Genomic DNA, 21,446 nt, shown 5'->3' on the forward strand with positions numbered 1-21,446 from the left:
GCAGGTATTTCTCTCCTCTGGAGGGAGAATAATATGAAATTACACCTTGGTTGCTTTGTTTTAACATGAAGCTCACTCCTACACCCTCTGCCAGATTCAGTAGGCTGAAAATAATTTTGGTTCCAGTTGTTATAATAACATTGCACCATATAAAGCCGTTTCATCAGATGATCTCAAAGTTCTCTGCAGTCTATTAATTAATTAAAGTTTACTCCCTAGAGTGGTAGGAAAGTATTAATAGGTATGCATTATGTAGAGCCTCTGAGAACTCAGTTTGGCGGCGGCGGCTGCATTGTTCTTGTCTTGCCCCAGTGAGATTTGGACTTGCATCGCTCCGTATCTATGAAAAATCTCAGGAAAATTAGGAGAACTTGGTTTGCAGTTAGTTGAAAACATTTGCACCTCTTTAATCGGTGCACCTACACTTTAATATAACTTATGTGCCTTGTCTATCATGTGGACCCCACCCACTTAGAATGTGCAGTGACATTACTTTGCATCATGAACCGCGCTTGCAGTCCTGCTAGGTTTCTTTCCATTGCTACACAGCATAGCGTTTATGTAGCTTTCCAGGTGGGAAGGGCCTCTAGCTAAGGAATACAGCATGGTGTATGTTGAGGAAGGAAAGGATGACGTAATGCATAGCTAGAGACTTGCTACTTCCAACTTGAGATACACGTTATTTCCATGTATTGTGGCATTGAACCTTTAGGTTTCTATACAACCTTAGTTAATTTTGGAGGAGCTTGATAGGTTGCACTAGAGCTGAGCTGAATTTTTGTGAGGCTTTACTTGTTCTTTTCTATTAACATAGCCCCCAATATAGGTTACTGATCTGGAGCTAGATTCATCACTGTGTTCCACTGAGTTTGTAGTACAGTGGTACCTCGGGTTACATACACTTCAGGTTACATACGCTTCAGGTTACAGACTCCGCTAACTCAGAAATAGTGCTTCAGGTTAAGAACTTTGCTTCAGGATGAGAACAGAAATCGTGCTTCGGTGGCGCGGCAGCAGCGGGAGTCTCCATTAGATAAAGTGGAGCTTCAGGTTAAGAACAGTTTCAGGTTTAGAACAGACCTCCTGAACGAATTAAGTACTTAACCCGAGGTACCACTGTATTGTTATATGTAAATAATAGAACTGGATGGCCAGATTATTTAACAGAAAATGAAAACTAGTTATCAGGTAATGAACCACTTGCCATTGCTTTTGTGCAATTTTCTTCCGTGAAATCTAGAACTAATTTCTAGAGCTGTTGGGAGTTTTACTGCGTGACATGCCCACTTGCTTTCAAAAATGAGTTTCGTATAACTTTGCGAAAGATTATCAGCGTTGTTAGAGGCCGTTGCTTGGGAAATTTTACAGCATTTGACTGGACCAGATGAACATAACTCGGTGCTACAAGCCTTCCCATTCCATCCTACACATGACTATGCTTCTCTGCTACTAGGCAGACCATAGGAATAATTCCTTCCTTTCTCCATTGGTCTGAGTGACTCCAAGACTGTTTTCTGACACCTGAGTTGTATTTGGTTTATCTTAGCGTCACACATGGTCAGGTTTGGATATAAAATGGGTCTGGAGGGTTAATTTTTAACGCATAAAAGGAGCGGGCAGGGAATGAGAAAATAACTAGCCCCTAGTCTAACTTACCTTTCCGTGTTCCACTGCTTTTATACCAAAGCTGTCTCACTTCCGGTATTAGAGCTGAGCTCTAGGATTGTGGGGGATTGTTAAAGACGTGGAATGCATTCATTTCAGTGCTTAAAAGTTAACCCATCTTATCTGTTTTGTAGCTGACGTGAAAAGCATATGTGTAATAAATATGTATATGCCTGGATGCATTGTTAAAAAAAATACTATTAACTCTCCAGAAAGGACTACCCTTACTACAAATCTATCCTAGACATAAGGGTGTGTGTGTGTGTGTGTGTAAGTAAGCTGAAGAGAGTAGCTTTTCTGATTGTGGTACACTGGGAGATACCATCAGGGTATATCATGTCACAGGCTGAGCTGGGCTGATACAAGAGGGATTGGGGTGGGAGAAGCAAAAGAGAAGAAAGAATTGTCATTTTGTGACAGTTATTGGAAGGTAGTAGTGATGCATCACTTCTGAATTAAGCTATGACACCAAAGTTTCTTGATACTGCCCTCTTGATGGGCCAAAACTGGTTGCCATATAGCTGGATACCTACAAAATATTGGGATCAGAATTTGTGAGAATGTCTATGCAAGAAGGAGTGCATATGGAAAAGGACAAAGCATGCTGAATGCTGTGTATTTTTCTAAACTTAGAACTGTTTGCCGCAGCCACCATTTGCTGTAGTAGATGTAATGCTGCATAGAAAGCAGACATAATCATGTTTTTAAGTAAGGAAAAACCCCAACTGATCGTGAATGCATAATTTAGGAAGGAAATCTTTTTTTTTTCTTTTGCAGATGTGCAGATCAGCTCTCAAAATGTCTTCTGTGTCTTCCGTGTACCTCCTAAGCCAGTTGCGTTAGCCCTCCTGCTAGCTGACTAATAGAATTAATAACTGTAAAAGCAAAAAAAACAAAAAAGCATTCTAGAGCCACATGCCTTATGAAGTCAATGCTGGGTATGATTTTAAAAGTATGTAATCTATTTTTTTTTTCCAAGTGGAAATGTTAACTGGAAAACTTCTTGGCACGCTATAAAGCATTGTGCAATCTGTTATTTGTCTTACAGATAATAATTGCAGAATGCTTATATGCTTTCTCTGTATTCTCACTCTGTCTAACATGACTTGCCAGTAGATAGTTTCTTCCATTTAGAAGTACTGCAAATGGGCTTTTATTTAGATAATATGTCTTCTTGAAAAATGATATTGATAGTGTAGAAGCCCGAGGAAAAGCATATCTTTCTTTAAGGGTAGAGTATCATAGATACAGTCCAATGAAACTGCAGTTTTTAGGAGAAAAAAATATTAGGAAGGGGTGGTGGAAGGGTGATGCGCCTAATATTAGCATCACAGATTCTTCTTCTCATACGAAAATATTGGCAATTATTTCGAGATTTTAGAAAGGAGGGTGGGGGGGGACTTCAAAAAAGCTTTTGTGTATTTTGCCTCACCCAGCCCATGGCCAGCCATCTGTTTCAGCTCTTCCTAAGCTCCCTTCTTCTCAAATCCCATTGGGGTGTTAGTACCCAAGGGGTGTGGCTAGTTCCAGTATATCAGTATATCAGGAGGTATCTTCAGCAAGGCGATATTCAGCCCACCCAGTTGTTGAACAACGTGGTGGTACTGTGCTTACCATAAAAACCTCTTTCTTTGTAAGGGTTGACTCATTTCCCCCATTTTGAGACCCTAGGCGGCCAACATGGTGCCCTTCAGATATTGTCAGACTACAGTTCCCATCATCCATAACCAATGGCCATGCTGGTTGAGGGTGATGGGAGCTGGAGTCCAGCAACATCTGGAAGAGAGCACTACGTTGGCTAGCCCTGCTCTAGGCAGTAAAGTTATAACATTTTAAAAGTACTGTAAAATTATAGCATGGAAGTTACTGAAAAGTATAAGATTCTCATTGGAACATTATGTTTGCTTGATAACTATGAGATTAGACCCGGACCATGCAAAATATGAAAGAGTGCATAGTTTACTGTTTTAAGAAATTCTGGATGCAAAGGATCTCTTATGTGAGCAACACTCATCTCAAAACATAGCTCATATAGCCTATAGTAGCTCATATATATATTTAAGTTCCATATCTGTTTTTACAATTAAGGGGTTTTCTCATCTTAAAGCAAAGAGTGGCATAGGGTTCAGCAGTAGGAAGCGAGGAGGCAACCCCCCCAAAAAAAAAAATCTGGTGTGTGTGAGTGCATGTATGAGGCTAAATACTGATCTCAGTATGACACATCAATAATTATTTATTCTAATAAGAATTTTTTTAAAAAAAGAATTTAGCATGGCATTACTGGGATTCTTTTACAGAGATGTCAAGCTGCTAACTGATGCATAGAACTGGAGATTACCAGTGATATTTTAAAATTTGTTTAAATTACTTTTTAAATTACATGTTGCTATTTCTGTAAGATTTAAGTCAAAATGAGTGTGCCAGCATTGTAACTGTGCCCAAGTAAGTGTGCCACTGATAGTATCCTGTGTTTTTATAAAAGCTTGTGGGTATTTTGTATCTGGCAGAAACTGCACCTTTATGTTTAAGGGTGAGGGGTGGCATAAATTGACTGTGTAGTTTAAGCAGTCTAATTGTTTTTCTGTTTCTGCTTTCAGATATGGTCCGGAAAAAGAACCCCCCTCTAAGAAACGTTGCTAGTGAAGGTGAACCCGAGACCCTCAAGTCGCCGGGTCCTGAAAGTGACACTATTGAAAGGCAACGGGAATTTTCTGCCGGTCAGATGCAAGGGAACGCTGAGCAGAGTGAGGCTGCGGAGCAAACTGACAAGGAGGGGTTTTGCACGCATGTCCCAGAGTCATCTCCCAGCACTAAAAAGGACTTTAAAAGCTCCGCAACAAGCGAAAAGGCTGGCTTTAATTATGAAAGCCACAATAAGGGAGGAAATGTTCCATCCTTCCCTCATGATGAGGTGACAGACAGAAATATGCAGGGCTTCTCATCTCCAGCTGTTGGGGGAATCTCAGAGTCCTTGAAGTCTCCTCTCAGATCAGATGCAGATGACACCCAAGATGTGATCTGCACCCCGCCAGGAGATCTGTCGGAGAAAAGCGATGAGCATCGCACATCACCAAAATCTACGGATGAAACAGTGCATGTGCAAAGTGGTCAAGCCGAGGGCCGGGGTTCGAGCCCGGGTTCGGTGGCCTCAAAAAACCCACAAGTGCCTTCAGATGGGGACACAAGGCCAAGCAAATTGAAAGCAGATTTGCTGGCAAACGAGAACCCTGATATGGCGCCTCTGTCTCCAGAGCTTCAGGACTTCAAATGCAACATCTGTGGCTATGGTTACTATGGGAACGACCCCACAGATCTCATCAAACACTTCCGCAAGTACCACCTCGGGCTGCACAACCGCACCAGGCAGGATGCTGAGCTTGACACTAAAATTTTGGCTCTCCACAACATGGTGCAGTTCAGCCACTCCAAAGACTTCCAGAAAGTCAATTGTTCTGTGCTGTCAGGGGTCCTGCAGGATATCAATTCCCAAAGGCCTGTCCTGCTAAACGGGACTTATGATGTGCAGGTTTGTATCTCGTACTTCCATACCTCCCTGTGCGCTTCCTAACAAGAAAAACATGGGGACACAATTTTAAGCCTGCGTAATGAATCTCATGTGAGCTGCTACAGCCACATCAATGCCACTTAAGTTACTGCTTTTCAAGTTTGGTCTGCATGAATTCATCATTCATTTCACACATTATTCAGAAGCAGACATAGGTTTAGCACTAAGTGTATACCTAACAAGAAGCTGCTCAGTGAGTCACTCCATGGTTAAGTTTGGATATAATGCTGTGCCACAGTTTCACTTTACAAAAGTGAGCTGCTTGACCAATCACTTTACCTCTTCTGGTGTTTACCAGAGGAGGAGATTGGAAGCACCTAGGCCCTGATACAAAGTAGAGTTTGTTGTTACTCCCAAAATGAGCTAAACTGTGGTAACTGTGGTAAGTAATAAACTGTAGTCTAAATTAACTACAGTTTGTCCTTATTGGATGAAACAGGAATTAAAAGGGAAAAGACCTCTAGGTGCACAGAAATGGGTTTATTAGGCCCAGCATACAAATTCTTCTTTGGGGCACTCCTAATAGTTATTTATCTGATTTGTAAAATGGTGTTTACGCTTGCTGGAGGAAGAGAGCAGAGGAAGAAGCTTTCGAACCTAAGGCCTTAGCATTATCATCCCCATAACAGTATACTGCGGTTTAATGTTATGTTCAAGCCAGGTCACATGTTTGCAAAAACTTGCTTGCTGCATTAGCACATTAAATTTTTAATTCTCTGCTTAACTGAGTTGGGGATAGTACATTTTAAGTTAGTCAGGACTGAATCCCAAATGAAGCAGATCAGATCAGATAGTGATGACTTTTCATTTGGTTTCAATGGGACTCAGTCATGACTAACTAGTCCTGGATTCAGGGCTCGTAGGGTGTAATGGGTAATGACTGAAGGAATCTTCAAATCATGCTTCCCTTAAGGATAGGGCTGCTCATATTATTTTGTGATGAAAGTATCCAAATTCCTCAAGATAAATTATGTAAACAGATGCAGTGCAGAGAATCACAGAGTTTGGAAGGGATCACAAGGGCTCAGCTAGTCCAATCCCCTGCAATTCAGGAACCTTTTTACCCAATGTAGGGCTGGAACCCATGACCATGAGATTAAGAGTCTCATGCTCTTATTGGCTGAGCTATCCTGCTTGGTTTGATGGGTCATAGAAAAATATCTAGTCCAGCCTCTCACTCAATGCACAATCTATTGTGCAGTATGATGCAGGGCTTCTTACATTGCATTCTGCGTCTGATAGTTGATTTTGATTTTTTTTTTTACGGGGCGGGGGGAGAACTTAGAACAGGCATGGGCAAACTCTGGCCCTCCAGATGTTTGGGACTACAATTCCCACCATCCCTAGCTAAGAGGACCAGTGGTCAGGGTTGATGGGAATTGCAGTCCCAAACATCTGGAGGGCCGGAGTTTGCCTATGCCTAGAAGCCATAAGTTTGTATCCAATGCTAGTTCTACTCAGAGCAGATCTATTTAAATTAATGAACCTTTGTTAGCCATATCTATTAACTTCAATGGGCCTATTCTGAGTAGGACTAGCATTGGATACAGTCCGGAATCAAGAGGGTGGTATGAAAGGGCTCCTTAGCCCTTCTTCCAACCATGGAATGGGGAAAATGTGGCTTTCCAGGTGTTTCTGGACTAGCACTATGATCAGGCCCTGGACAATTTGTGGAATAGCATCAGTTGTCAGGTCAACCTCTTGCCTGGTACAAATGGGCCTTTTGTGGTATGGACTTGATGGGGTCATGATTGTACCCTTATGTGGCACCCTAATGGTTGCTGGCCCAACTCTTGTCTTCCTTGCACAGATGTAATAATCTGTTGGCAATGTGTGGTAGGATGGGTAGGGGGAGGCTTAGGGATGCTTAAATGGCAGACAGCCAAATGTGCCATGGCTTTATTGGCAAGGGAATGGGATGTGCCTTCAGCAGTTTCGGCATGTAAGTCTCGCTTCGTGCCATGTGATTCTAAAAATGGGAAACATGCAGGTTTGGTAGATCATATCTGGGGGAAAATACAGTCCTATGGGAAATAACTCTCTTGAAATAATGTAGCAGAAAATTAGTATCTGGATTATTTTAAATGAACAATCTGATCTCTGCTGGTTTCTGGAAGCCATGGCTTTTCTTATTGATTTTTGATGGAGCAAGGAACATTAAGTCTTGAGGACAAGGAGTGTAACTGATCTGGTGCCAGGCCTATAAGGCTTACATTTCCGGACAACAGAAAGCCATCTGAGCATTATGAGAGTAATATTCCATAATAAATCCTAGCACACTTCATCATCATAGTAGTATGCATGGAGAAGCAGGCCTGTATTTTTTCTTAGGCACTGTGGCTATTCTTTTCAGTTTTGCTTCTGCATACTCTGCAGGGTATGTTATGGGTAGAGGTGGGTAGTGCATAATTCCGTAAGTTATGTACTCTGCAACTTTATACTAATTTGCCTAAATTCCCAGCTGAATTCCTCTCATCTCCAAACACTGTGCCTTGCTGGAGTCTCCACGTGTCACAATGAGGTTTTTAATTTTCATTGCGCTGGCTTTGCCTTAGAATTCTGTTATCATTCACAACCACCTTGTTATGTAATAAATAATACATATTGCTAATAATAAATATTATTCTAATTATTTTGCCATCATGGTACAGTGTGCGGCTTTCTGCTCTTCCACCATGTACCCTTTAATGCTTTTAAAAAAGGGGTTTGTTTTGTTTTTGTTTAAATGGCATTCCCTCTCCAGTAAGCAGGACAAAAGAGAGCATGTATCGCTAACCACAAATGAAGCAGTCCAATTAAGTGCAATCAGGCCAGTTGGAAACAATAATACAAATTTACTAATTTATTAGTGACAAAATTAAATGATTTTCTATGTGGTACTTCATCTAGAGATAGTTTTATTATAAATTATGAGTGCTATTTTTTCTCAGTTAGACTCAATCATGCCACATCCCCCTAACTACTTTATTTTACTTTTTTGGGTCTCGATGTTTGCTGTCTGAATGGCATAATTTGGTTAAAGAGAAACCTCACCAATAGTGATATAATTAAAGTCACATATTTCACAGACATTTCACTAAAAACATCAAAGTAATATAGAAAACTTGAATTTTTGCTTGCTGGAAACTTCAGGTTAATTCTATAAAGCCTGTTGAATTAATCTATTGCGTCTTTTGACAGTTTCAGTTCTGTAGAAAAAGGCTGGCTCTGTTTGTAGCTTGTTAAAACTGCAGTGTGACCCACATTTGGTTTATTTCAGCACCTGATGACAGGGCTGTAGGGAGATTCTGTGAACCCTTTCACAAGAATTTATCCTGTAAAGGTTTCTTATGAAATGACTGTCTGGAATATATGCTGGGTTGCAAAAACTGCTAGTACTCTTGCAAGTAACGTGCAAAACAAATAATAAGCTAAACCTATGGCTTGTAAATAATATTGGCATGATGTGTTAAACAAGACACAGCAGTTTTTAATTACAGTGATAGTTCCTGGGAATGCCAATATTTAATGATGGATCCAGCAGTAAGGATGGTAGGAACGTATGATTAAGGGGCACAGAAACATTAACCTCCGAGCAGGCATAATGGTGTGAACATTAACTGGGAGATGTGGGCAATCCAGAAACTGATTTTCTGTTTCTTTAGAACGTACTATTTAACTAACTGATTCAGGCTTTCAAAAAGATTTTGATAGTCAATATACAGGAATTTGATTTTTATTTTTTTATTTTTTAGCATTCTCTTACATCTTCCTAACAGTGATATTGTTAGGTTCTTTGTTATTTATGGGCAAGTTTGTTCTTGATTAGATTGGACTGGATGCTTTTTCTGGGCGGCATTTTCTGAAATAAACCAGATGTGCGTGATATCTCAGATTGAACAAATAGAACTAGAAATAAAACAGATCAATGAAGACCGTACTTGTTTAATAAGGCTTGGCAACAAAATGCTGTAAGGAGGACAAAAACGGGGTAGGAAACAGCACACAGATAATCTAGTTAAGATCAGTTCTTTCCTCCAACCAGAAATATAGTCTAAAATAGACCAGACACTCCTATATGAAGCTAGTAATTATTTGATAGAAACAGTTGGCTCTGGAATCTTCTTTCATTCATTCGTGTGTGTGTGTGTGTGTGTGTGTGTGTGTGTGTGTGTGTATGCATATGCATATATATATATATGCATGCTAACTTTTCCTGGTGAGTTTGGGGAAAAAGAGCATTAAATATTCACTCATTCCAAATGTTAGACTTCACCACTTGTGCATACACCAGATGTTGATGCCAAACATGTAAGAAGATAAATAACTGATTAATATTTTCATGCTTCGCAGTAAATACTGAACAGATTTTATAAACATGCAGTAAAAGGATTGCTGAAATTCCCTCCAGTGCCCACACATTTGTCTTGCGACCTTGCCTATTCTGGAAGTTGTCCCCCCCCCCCAAATGCTGTTTCATTTGAAATGGATTGCGATTCAGTAACTCCCAGTCTTGGGGGAGGAATAACTAAAGCTTCAATCTTGAGCATGCTTAACGAATGGTAGAACTTAATTACTAGTATATTTAATGCTTCTAATTTATACGTTGCATTTCAAGTGTCACTTACTTCATCTTAATACTTTTTCCAAGAACCTGGCCAATATCATTACTGCCATATTGTAGATGGAGGCTGACATCGAAGAGATGGGATTAAATAAGGGTACCTAATTAAATTTTGGTTGTTGTGAGATTTAAATGATGGGTGTCTGTCTCATAGCTCACACTCCTTAACTAGCACACTACAGAAGCTTCTGTGTGTCTAGTAATATATGGATATACTTATTCATTTAAAGTATTCGTATCCTACTCTTTAGCCAGAAAAGGCCCCCAGGCTTGCAGTCTAAAAGGCATGACACAGTAGGAATAGGGATTTGGGGGGGGGAGATGCCATCAACAAGGCTGCCCCTAAGTGTTCTCTCCAGCGTTGAGGTCTAGAGTGCACATTTGGATAAGGAAGTAAACAGCAGCTAGAATACAAGTGACACTAATCTGATAGTGAGGTCAGTATATAAGCACTATAGCATGTGCTTATCATGTGGTGGTCATGGCAGTGAATTGCATATCCAAACAGCCACCCATCAGTGCTTTTCAGAGTGCTTAAGGGACAAGTTGGTCTGGTCACAGACAGTAACATCTGAACCACCTATCACCTGCTCGGACATATTTGCTTAGCGGGTGGCGCTGTGGGTTAAACCACAGAGCCTAGGACTTGCCGATCAGAAGGTCGGCGGTTCAAATCCCCACGACGGGGTGAGCTCCCGTTGCGCGGTCCCTGCTCCTGACAACCTAGCAATTTGAAAGCACCTCAAAGTGCAAGTAGATAAATAAGTACGGTGTTTCCGTGTGCTGCTCTGGTTCACCAGAAGTGGCTTAGTCATGCTGGCCACATGACCCGGAAGCTGTACGCTGGCTCCCTCGGCCAATAAAGCGAGATGATCGCCGCAACCCCAGAGTCGGTCACGACTGGACCTAATGGCCAGGGTTCCCTTACCTTTATGAAGATACAATAGCTTGCCTCCACTTCAGCCTTGGTGGCACTAGTGGTTATAATTTCAGAGGAGGTCCAAAGAACTGACTGACCCTTATTAGAAGGATCAGTTTCAGTTAATGTAGCCTGCAGATGTGGACAAGAGGCTTGGATGAATATGACCAACTACTTGACCCTTGCCCTTCATGGCTGCTTACAGGTAGCTGGAGGGATTTGGCGGAGTGGGTCTATTGGGTAGTTAATGTCTCATTGCGGGGAGGGGTGTGGTCTCCACTACTTTGAAACAGGAAGTGATGCATCCCCTTCTTAGGAGGAAATGAATTCCACAGGGCTACATGATCCATAATGAACCAATTGGCTAATCAAGATTTATATGTTCTCCTGGGGTTATGGCAGTCTGGACTTAAATCTGCTCTGAATCATGGGATAGTATTATGTTGCAGTACTGAAATGATTGTATGGTTGTGTTGATTTTGTGATATTTTATTTGCTGTACTGTTTAAATGCTTTATTATTTTAATGAAATGTTTTTACTGACTACAGTGAAACCATTCTGTGGACACCTGGTGATGAAAAGTGGTATATAAATGTGTGTGTGTGTATATATATATATATATATATATATATATATATATATATATACTGCATTAAAACAGGCTTGGCAGAGAAAAACATTCTACAATGAAGGTCTACCATGTAAAAATCATATTCCCAGTCGAGACAAATACTTTCCAGAACAGGGAAGTTTAGACCAGTCAGTGACAAACTGTGAAGGGTGGTGTGCAGTGGAGCACTAAGTTAATTCCACAATCTGAGTGTAGCCACTGAGAAAGTGGTCTTTTGTCCTGACCGATTGTGTCTCAGCCATGGATGGGACATGGAGATTTGATGGAGATTTATGTACCCTAGAATTTACCCTGAACTATCTGCAGTGCACAGGGGGTTCCTTCAAACTATCTTGAAAAATGTTCCCTTGAAGGTTGAATGTTTTTCTTCATTAGTCTATGAAAAAAAGAACAATTAACATCTGGACTATACTTTCAGTAATGGTATCTATCATCTTCAATTTCTATATTGTTCTGTAAACTTGGACCACAATCCATATACCTTCCAATGGTGTGTGCCTTGTGGCTTTCATGCATGATGGCAACCGATCCTCAAAGTGGATTGCACATTGCATTTCGGATGTACTGTAGTTGCATTTCACATTGCAATGTTTGGGGGGGGGGGAAAGGATTGCTAAAAGTAATAATATTGTATAATAATAATTTATTATTTATACCTTGCCAATCTGGCTGGGTTTCCCCAGCCACTCTGGGCAGCTTCCAACAAATTATTAAAATACAATAATCTATTAAACATTAAAAGCATCCCTAAACAGGACTGCCTTCAGATGTCTTCTAAATGTCAGGTGGTTGTTTATTTCCTTGACATCTGATGGGAGGGCGTTCCACAGGGCGGGTGCCACCACCGAGAAGGCCCTCTGCCTGGTTCCCTGTAGCTTGGCTTCTCGCAGCGAGGGAACTGTCAGAAGGCCCTCAGCACTGGACCTCAGTATCCAGGCAGAATGATTGGGGTGGAGACCGAGTATACCGAGTCAGCATCAACTCTAGATTGTAAGCCCCTATTTATCAATTTGATGGTCATTTTCAAATTTAATGACCATGCACTTCAAGTAGAGACTATATGCAAAATTGTTTCCTTGTGGTGTTGCCAAGACTTCTTTTTTGCTTTGATCTGTTAATTAGGACTTGCCCATTAATTTATCAGCTAATTAAGGATTTACATACTGATTTCAGGTATATAGCCTCCCAGCCATTATCTGCATTCGGGTGCTGTATTTTCTTGACTCACTTCCATAGGAACTAAAATACCTTGTCACATTTGTCGAAATATGAATCTCATTTGCAAGCTGGATGCAAACTTATTTCTGAAACTCATTAGCCTCTTGATTTGTTTCTCTGTCATGGTCTGCAGCATCAGTCGTAAGAAGCTTGGCAGCCTCCGGGTACTGATTTATACAGATCCAGTTTCCAAGGAACAGCCAAGATCGATCCTTCTCCCCCTCTCCCCTTCTTCTTCTCTCCCTTTTCATTTCAAAGATTAACATTGAGTAAAAATACTTAACATTGTTTAGAATGGAACAAATTCCTTTTGGCCACCATCCTGCTTTGAGTTTTCATAGCGGTGGACCTGCAGGGTATATGGCACTTGGCGTGGATGCAGGAATTTGTTCACATGAAATAATTGTAGGATTGGGGTCTTTGTTTGAAAGTTTTAACAGACCAACCCTGGAAAGATGTTTACATCAGGGTGGAATAAGCATGAACCTAATTGGAGGGTTTAATATGCATGAACCTAATTGGAGGGGCTGAGAGCAGAGTAAGAGTTTCACTAGTTCCCCCTTCCTCTGTAATGTTTCAGTGGATGGTAACAACTTGTACATGCACTCTGATTTATCTATATTAACAACACCCCATTATTCTGGGGTAGCTAATCTGATATAGATTCTATTTTGATTCCATATTCAAAGCACTGCTGTCATCTAGAAGTATTCGTAAAGAAACTTGCACAAAAGAGAGAGGCAGAGACAGAATTCATCTCCATATAGTCATTGAAGACTTGATAATGGTGTGGCTGCATTCAGAGTCCTTTCTACAGTTCCTGTCACCTTGGTTTAAAAAGGAAGACAGTAGAATTGGAAAAAGTGCCTCAAAGAGTAACCAGAATGATCAAATAGTTCAGGCACCTGCCTTTCCTTAAAAGCTAAAGCAGGAATACCAAATGTGATGGCTTCCAGGGGTTATTGGACTCCCAACTCTTTATCAGTTCCAGCCAGCAAGACTAGTGGTCAGGGATAATGGAAGCTATAGTCCAACAACATCTGGAGGACCCAAGATACCCAACTCCAATTGATGAATTTTGCTGCCGGAACATGCACTGCCAGAACATGCCACTGGTTTGGCTGTCATTAAAAGGGGATTAGACAAATTAATGAAGGCTAGGCCCATCAACTGCTGTTATCCACAACATCTAACTGGAACTTCCAATAATGTGCAACTGAAAACAAGTTGCAAGGAGAAGAAATTGGGGCAGGTATTGCTTTATTGCCTACTTGGGCATTCTCCAGAGGCAACTGGCTTTTGACTGCTGTAATCATCATGTTGCTTTACTAAATGGACCCTTGCTCTGATCCAACAGGACTCTTCATGTTCTCATGGCAAGGTTAAGTGAACTTGAGCGTTGTGCTGACTATTATCCTAATTTATGTTTTTACTTATGATACATGTTCAGAGCCTTTTTCAGTACTTTCAATGCTGTTAGTTTGAAGCCCTGATCACTGGAGGCATTTGAAATGATCATCCACAGGTTGACTGTGCTGGTCTCTATCAGTCATGTAGATTGCTGTGGGCCAGTTTGGTCTGATTCTCCCAGTGTGCAGGAATTGCAAACCCAGGAACATCTCAAATTAGGAAATCCTGATGGGTCCACAATAATTCTCATAAGATACAGTGAAGGTCTTCCCAATCTTCTGGAAGAAGTAAAATATCTCAGAGACCTTCGTCATATTGGCATGTTATATTTAGACTGTGGCTTGAAATCCTAAGAACAGTGTGGCCACCAATTCTCTTTTATCTGCAGCCCACTGCCCCATATCCCAAGACCCAGGAACATATTTAGAAGGACACAGGAGACTTCAGATGGAAGTGAAATTGGGAGAACCTATTGCTGTGTATGTGAACTCTGTTCCATTCATAGAAGACAGCTATAACACAAAAGCACTCTCTGTTATCAAAGCTGAAGGCGGTGCTACAGGGTGGTGCTACAGATCTTGCTATAAATCTTAGCATCTGTTCTGACCTGCATAACATGGTGAACTTTGTTAATTGTGGGATAGTTAATGTCATTCTGAATGCGGGAGACTGGGTGACTCAGGGGATTGGTAAAGGATCTCAAGCCTTTCACTTCCTGATTAAAGGTTGAAAATTGTGACCTAAGTAATTGGAAGGTTTGCTGCCATTTGATTTTGCAACCTCATTTAGTTGGATTAATTCTTAGCTGATGGAAAGAATTTTTAAAAATGGAAATCTCCATCAGTTTGTCCAACTCAGAGTGATTCATAACCTGTTTTCTTCCAGAAAGCCAGGCATTCATTGCAGTCCTAGGAACCACTCCAATTATTCTCTCTGCGTGTGCATTAAACAGTATCTTCACACCCTTGAAGATTTCCAACATTCACATGTCCTACAGGGCTATACTCTAAAAGACCTTCCCTACAAGAGAGAGAAATTCATTTAGGGAGGAAGGTCTTTTACTTCTTGAGCTCTGCCCACCTGTCCTGGAGGAAGTCTGTTGCCCATAAAAAGTCTAACTGATCTTAGCAATGTGACGATCAGTGCTTGGAGACCTTCTTATTTATTTATTTTACGACATTTTTATGCCCCTTAATCCATAATAGAGTTCTCTGGGCACCTCACAATAAATGGGGAGATTTAAATATGGAAGGAGTAGGCTCAAAAGAAGACTCTTTCTGGCAATTACGGTAACTTCCTCATTTGTTTGTTGGAGGCGCCTAGGGCCTCCTAAAATAATCTTAAGGTTTGGATAGATACATAAGGGTGAAGACAGTCTTCTGGGTTCCGTGTCATTTAGTGCTCTAGGGATTAAATCTACCACTTTAAATTGGGCCTGGAAATTTGGGAGCCATTGCAGCTAATAAAACACAGGCATAATATGTTCAGTTTGCCCATCCAGTAGCCAACCTAATGTTCCCTCCTAGAATTTAGACTGAAGTTACAGCTTTCACATAGAGACTGCTGGCAATGTGTCTGCATGGTACATCCATAGCATTTAGAAGCTCCTGAATATGTGGGTTTCCAGTGGTTCCTATTGCAAAGCTATAAAGAAAGTTTGAATGGGACCCTAAGATGTTTGAGCCATGCTGAAAACAAACCCATTCTGTAGACATGTCTGCATAGAACCTTCCCTTAAATTGACTGTACCTCCACCTTTGGCTGTGTCTTCATGGCAGTGAAAGGGAGACTTGGGTGAGGTTTATTGCTTCATATGCTGATCTCCTACAGGTCAAAGATGCAAAAAAATTTTTAAAGGATGCTACATGGCAAGTTCAAAGAATGAGAGGCTGTGCATTATGCATTAAATTGCATATGCACACTCCCACTTGGTATTGGTGCAATTTAGCCTTCAGACTTCTAAGGCAGAGAGCATGCAAAAGTGTAAGATTTGAATCTGTTCTGTGCCATAGATAGACCCATGGGCCTTCCCCTCCTACACTTCTCTGAGTGTCCCACAAACTTCTCCTGTTTCTGCCACTTAAAGAATACTGTAGGTTTCTTTTAAAAAAGTAACTGTGTACATTCTGTGGTAGTTAAGAGTGGTCTAAAAATTGGAGTTACAGATAGAAATTGGAGTAAGTGATTTTTAGATCGTGTGGGGAGGTACAAGAGACGTATGGCAGGGTATGAATTGGCTAGTCACTATATATCTCCAGGAATTAGGGCTGGTGCTGTGGTCTAAACCACAGAACCTAGGGCTTCCAATCGGAAGGTCGGCAGTTCGAATCCCTGCAACGGGGTGAGCTCCTGTTCGGTCCCAGCTGCTGCCCCCTAGCAGTTCAAAAGCACGTCAAAGTGCAAGTAGATAAATAGGTACTGCTCCGGCGGGAAGGTAAACAGTGTTTCCGTGCACTGCTCTGGTTCGCCAGAAGCAGCTTAGTCATGCTGGCCACATGACCTGGAAACTGTCTGCGGACAAATGGCGGATTCCTCGGTCTATAGAGCGAGATGAGTGCTCAACCACAGAATCGTCTGCGACTGGACCTAACTGTCAGGGGTACCTTTACCTTTTTATTTAGCCAGTAAATGGGTGGTAAGGAGAGTATATTGCGGAATATGATGGTATTGGTGAGTGATTTGTCCTTGGGACTAGCAAGGGAGTCAAGTAATTTATATCGTCATATATGTCTGTCTCTCTAGGTTTTCTTTATACTCGAACACTGTCCTTTTACTGATCTGTGCCATATGGATCCAGATAATGTTGAAAATGTGCATTTGACCAGAATAAACCCAAGTGGATCTTGGTATTCATGCTGCTTTTGTGCTTCTGCTAATCATTTTGCATTGAAGCTGGTTTCTTTCTCTCTCTTTTTAACTTGATTGTTTTTTAAGTATAGTTTACACTGCATGAAAAACTGCTTTTTTGCATAACAATTACTACCTTCCATGAATGGGTACATTCTTTTTAAATGGAAACAATGAAATGTAATACTAACTGGTCATAGTCCATTGCACCCCAGAATTCATCTAGGTTTTCTGTTAATTTTGTTGTAACAGTCAAGAACAGGACATACTGTAAACAAGTTTTCTGATGCTGACAATAATGTCATTGTCATAGTAGTAGTAGTAGTAAAAAATTTATTATTTATATGCTGCCCATCTTATTAGGTTGTCCCAACAGAATATTAGTAAGCAGGCATTACTATGGGCTGATGAAATATCTGAATTGGCCACTCTGAGAACATTATGAAAATATTAAGAGTTGCATCAGATACGCTTCAGTTTCAATTTTATGGCAATTGAAACAGGCAATTTTAGTATGATGCAAATTTGTTTTGCAAATACTATTAACCTGCTTCCAGTCCTGTTCGGCACCCCTGGTAGTTTCAGCCTTGCTCCAAAAATTGTGCTACTTGCAGCTTTTTATGAGAGAAAATAAATGATAGATGATAACGATAAAAAGAAGTTGGGTGTCCCATAACAGCTAGGCTTTTTGCATGCATTACTCTTGCCTCAAGGAAAGATGGTGATTATTGTCACTTGAGAATGACTTGGGTTTTTTTTTGACAGCTGACATATTTGTCAGACTCCAATGAAAATACAAAAACAATGCAAGTGCATGCTTTGACAGACAATAGAAATGTGTCTGGTCAATCACAACTAGATGCACAAGTTTCTTGGGCTTTGTTTTTCACAATACAAGTGTCCCCCCAGATGTAGTGATGGGAAGCAGTCATAGCCATTCGGATATGATTCTGTACATTGAGTAAGCTTTTTCAGCCACTACAGGGTCCTAAGTCTCTAGAAGTGTTAGGTCTTAACTCTTGTAATTTCACTATTCTTTGTGGAAGTATCCTCTTGCCATGGTCTTTCAGTGGAATGGAGTAAAGTGAAAGTTTCATCAGGAATAACTTGGTTTACATTGGCTTTTGTTCACAATGCATGTTGCATTATTTCCACAGTCCTGATTCTAAGTGGAGCCTGATCACACTGGCAATCAAAAGTCAAAAATAGTGATGAGGATCTACCATTAGCTCAAGAACGAGGAACCTGAGATCCTTCAGATGTTGTTGGAATACAGCTCCCATCATCCTGACCATTGGCCGTGCCATCACTTGAGGGGCACAGGTTCCCCATTCATACCTTAGCTAATACCTCAAGGGGGTGGGGGCAATGGAATATTTACTCATTATATGTTGAGGATTGGAAGGATATTAAGAGGTAAAGATAAGATATTTCTCCAATCAATGTGCCCTCTGAGTTACAATCAAGACTCACTGACCAGAAGTGAAGATGGATGGGAAGCATAATGAGCCAAACCCCTGCAAGGGTACCCATGATTTCCACTAATGTCTTGTGGGACTATAAGTGATCATACACTTTCAAAGCAAGCTGTGCTTTCATAATGATTAAGGCCTTAAATGATAATTTTAGGTTATATTTTAGTGACTATGTTTTAATTTATATATTTTTTAATTGTTGCTATATCTATACAGTGGTACCTCAGGTTACATACGCTTCAGGATACATACGCTTCAGGTTACAGACTCCGCTAACCCAGAAATAGTGTTTCAGGTTAAGAACTTTGCTTCAGGATGAGAACAGAAATTGTGCTCCGGCAGCGTGGCAGCAGCGGGAGGCCCCATTAGCTAAAGTTGCGCTTCAGGTTAAGAACAGTTTCAGGTTAAGAACAGACCTCTGCAACGAATTAAGTAATTAACCTGAGGTACCACTGTATTGTCCCTGTTATACCTAATTGCAAATTCAAATGTATCCTTATTGTGTTTTATGACTTCCTTGATATCGTATGTGGGCTGGAACTGGTCTGTGACCATAATAATAAATTCATTCATTCACTTTCAAAGCAAATTTCGATGTAGGCAAATGAAAACAAAAAACCAAAGCAAACAGAAAAATCGCACTCTTTATATTGAAACACAGTAACAGCCTCAGGTACAATCTAAAAAAACCCCAAAAGCAAATCACACATTGTTTCATTTTTGTTCTGTACAGGGTTATTGACAATGAAATTAAGGTCAAAAATTATATCCAGGTACATACAGACTTTTTTTGTATGTGTGGCATCACCCTAAGACTAAAAGTTCTTTGTTTTGAAGAAGTCTTCAGAGCGTGTAAGAGAGGCCACTTTATTTCAGGGTCCTATAGCTCTGTGGAATACTCCATAGTTTTTCATTGTCATTTGCTTTGTTTATTGCCATTTTGACCACACCATAGTTGGTAATTGCAGCTTGTGGACGCAGCTGCAAATTGCCCACTAACTCTGTGATTCTTGTTGATCAGCTATCATTACAGTGAACTAAATTTGAAGTGAAGAAAGAAGAAAATGAAATCCTACTGAGAATAAGAATTCATTTGTTCACCTCCTAGGGCTTGGTGATATGTGGATATTGAGCCAGAGCAGGGTTTCCCAAACTTGGATCTCCAGCAGTTTTGGGACTACAACTCCCATGATCCCTAGCTAACAGTACCAGTGGTCAGGGATGATGGGAATTGTAGTCCAAAACACCTGGAGGGCCAAAGGTTGGGGATGCCTGAGCCAGAGCCTTTGGCAATCAGGCTCAAGCATCTTACTCTCTGTGCCACTTCCAAGAAGATGGACTTTTCTGCCTTCATCTCTGTTACAATGAGGCAACGGCGACGCCAGTTCTGCTGGCTTAAGAAGAGTGCAGTAGCCGCTGCTTCGGTAGATAGCTGGTGACACAAGGGGGCTAAAAGGGTTCCACTTGACTATAAATCTGAATACTATGGCCTAGCACTTCATTTTGAGAAACTAGTTATTGAAGTAGAACTATGCAGCTCATAGATGATTCATACCTGCTTGACTGGTGACTCGGTACTGTACTTGCTTTGTTTCCCAATCACTAGCCTAGAATGCCAGCAGCTGCTACTGTCAGTTAGGGAAGATTTGCACTACTAACTTTAAGCTAGTTTTAAGATAGTTTAGCTACCAGGATTTGTTGTTCCCAGCCCATCCTCTCCAAAAAATCCTGAGAGTTACAGTACAGTGGTACCTCGGGTTACAGACGCTTCAGATTACAGGCTCCGCTAACCCAGAAATAGTACCTTGGGTTAAGAACTTTGCTTCAGGATGAGAACAGAAATTGTGCGGTGGCAGCGGGAGGCCCCATTAGCTAAAGTAGAACCTCAGGTTAAGAACAGTTTCAGGTTAAGAACGGACCTCCAGAACGAATTAAGTTCTTAACCTGAGGTACCACTGTATTTTAAAGCAGTGTTCTAGAAGCCTTCAAAGCTAATTTCCAGGGTTTCTTGAATGGCATAGAGCCACAGCATTTCTGATCTGTTTCTTTTTCTCTTGTAAATGTGTCTTTAGGCAGATCAAGTGTTTCTCAGGGTGGTATTTGCAGGAAAAGGCAGCAGTTATCTAAATGTAGAGCAGCACAACACAAGTTTGTACTAACTTAGAAATCAGTGAAAATGCTCTTTCCTCTAAATTTTGAAAAGGGAGCATTTTGGTTGGAAACCTGAGCTGAGATGTCTGCTTAATAGAGTGGTATGTGAATAAGTAAATGGCACATAGTAAAGGAAAAGTCACCCTCTCTAGGTGCGGCCATCTCACAGGGTTATGAAAAAGTGAAAACAGTGAGATAGTGGCTACATTATCATTCACCTGAATCCTTTGGTATAGGGGACAAAATAGATCAGAATCTTATTTTGTCAAAGGCAATTTCAGTAGGACTAACATCAGTGCCAGCTCAAAGTTTTTGCTCGCTCTTGGAAAATCTCACTTTTAACTTCTCCAAATATCTGGAGTAGCCAGGCAAACCTGTTGACTGGCTGGTTGGTGGGAAAGCATTCGCCAAAGAGGACTAGCCTAATGCAACCTCCCTCAGTAACAGGTTGCTAAGACTAAGTGCATAATGCAGATCTGAAGACTTTGTGGTGTTCACTGGCATGGCATAGACTATCTGTTATCTAGGACCTGAAGGATTTTGGTATGGCACGAGTGTCTCTGCATAAACTACTTAAAGCTCTCGCATCCTATTAGTGTTTCCAGGTTTCCTAGTGGCACCTGACTTTGGATTGAGCAGTAGCAAAGGGTGAGTAAATAATATAAATTCCAAGGAGCCAGCCACCAAATATTTAGGCACCCGGAATTATTTAAATCCCTTGGCGCCAGCTTCCTATTTTTAAGAGTCCAGGCTCCCTGGCACCTGGTTTATTCCATTCCCAGTGATTGTTTCTAGCCATTATTTAGGATGCCTTTATTAACTTCACAATGGAAAAAAAGGAGTCTTAACCAGTCTTTTTGAAATCGTGTTTACTTAAATAGAGAGGGCCAAAATCAACTCATTTTTTTGCAATGCCATTTAGCAATTTATTGACTCACCACACGAGCTCTGCTTAGCTCTG

General features: G+C 40.9%; 1 protein-coding gene across 7 annotated transcripts in view; it reads left to right on the top strand.

Annotated features, from left to right (window-relative positions):
* Positions 1-21,446, top strand: part of TRPS1 (transcriptional repressor GATA binding 1) — a 236,691-nt gene that overhangs the window by 61,794 nt on the left and 153,451 nt on the right. For 3 of the 7 annotated variants that reach the window (XM_081873991.1, XM_081873997.1, XM_081873992.1), the window contains exons 2-3: positions 2,443-2,603; positions 4,234-5,191. In XM_081873991.1, coding sequence (XP_081730117.1) covers positions 2,581-2,603; positions 4,234-5,191 — 981 coding nt within the window. In that variant the 5' untranslated portion in view covers positions 2,443-2,580. Of the gene's footprint in view, positions 1-2,442; positions 2,618-4,233; positions 5,192-21,446 lie in introns of all 7 variants that reach the window. The other 4 variants (XM_081873996.1, XM_081873995.1, XM_081873993.1 and 1 more) reach the window with 3 other exon arrangements.

Source organism: Podarcis erhardii (assembly GCF_964252035.2).
Source record: "Podarcis erhardii genome assembly, chromosome: 8".
NCBI lineage: Eukaryota > Metazoa > Chordata > Lepidosauria > Squamata > Lacertidae > Podarcis > Podarcis erhardii.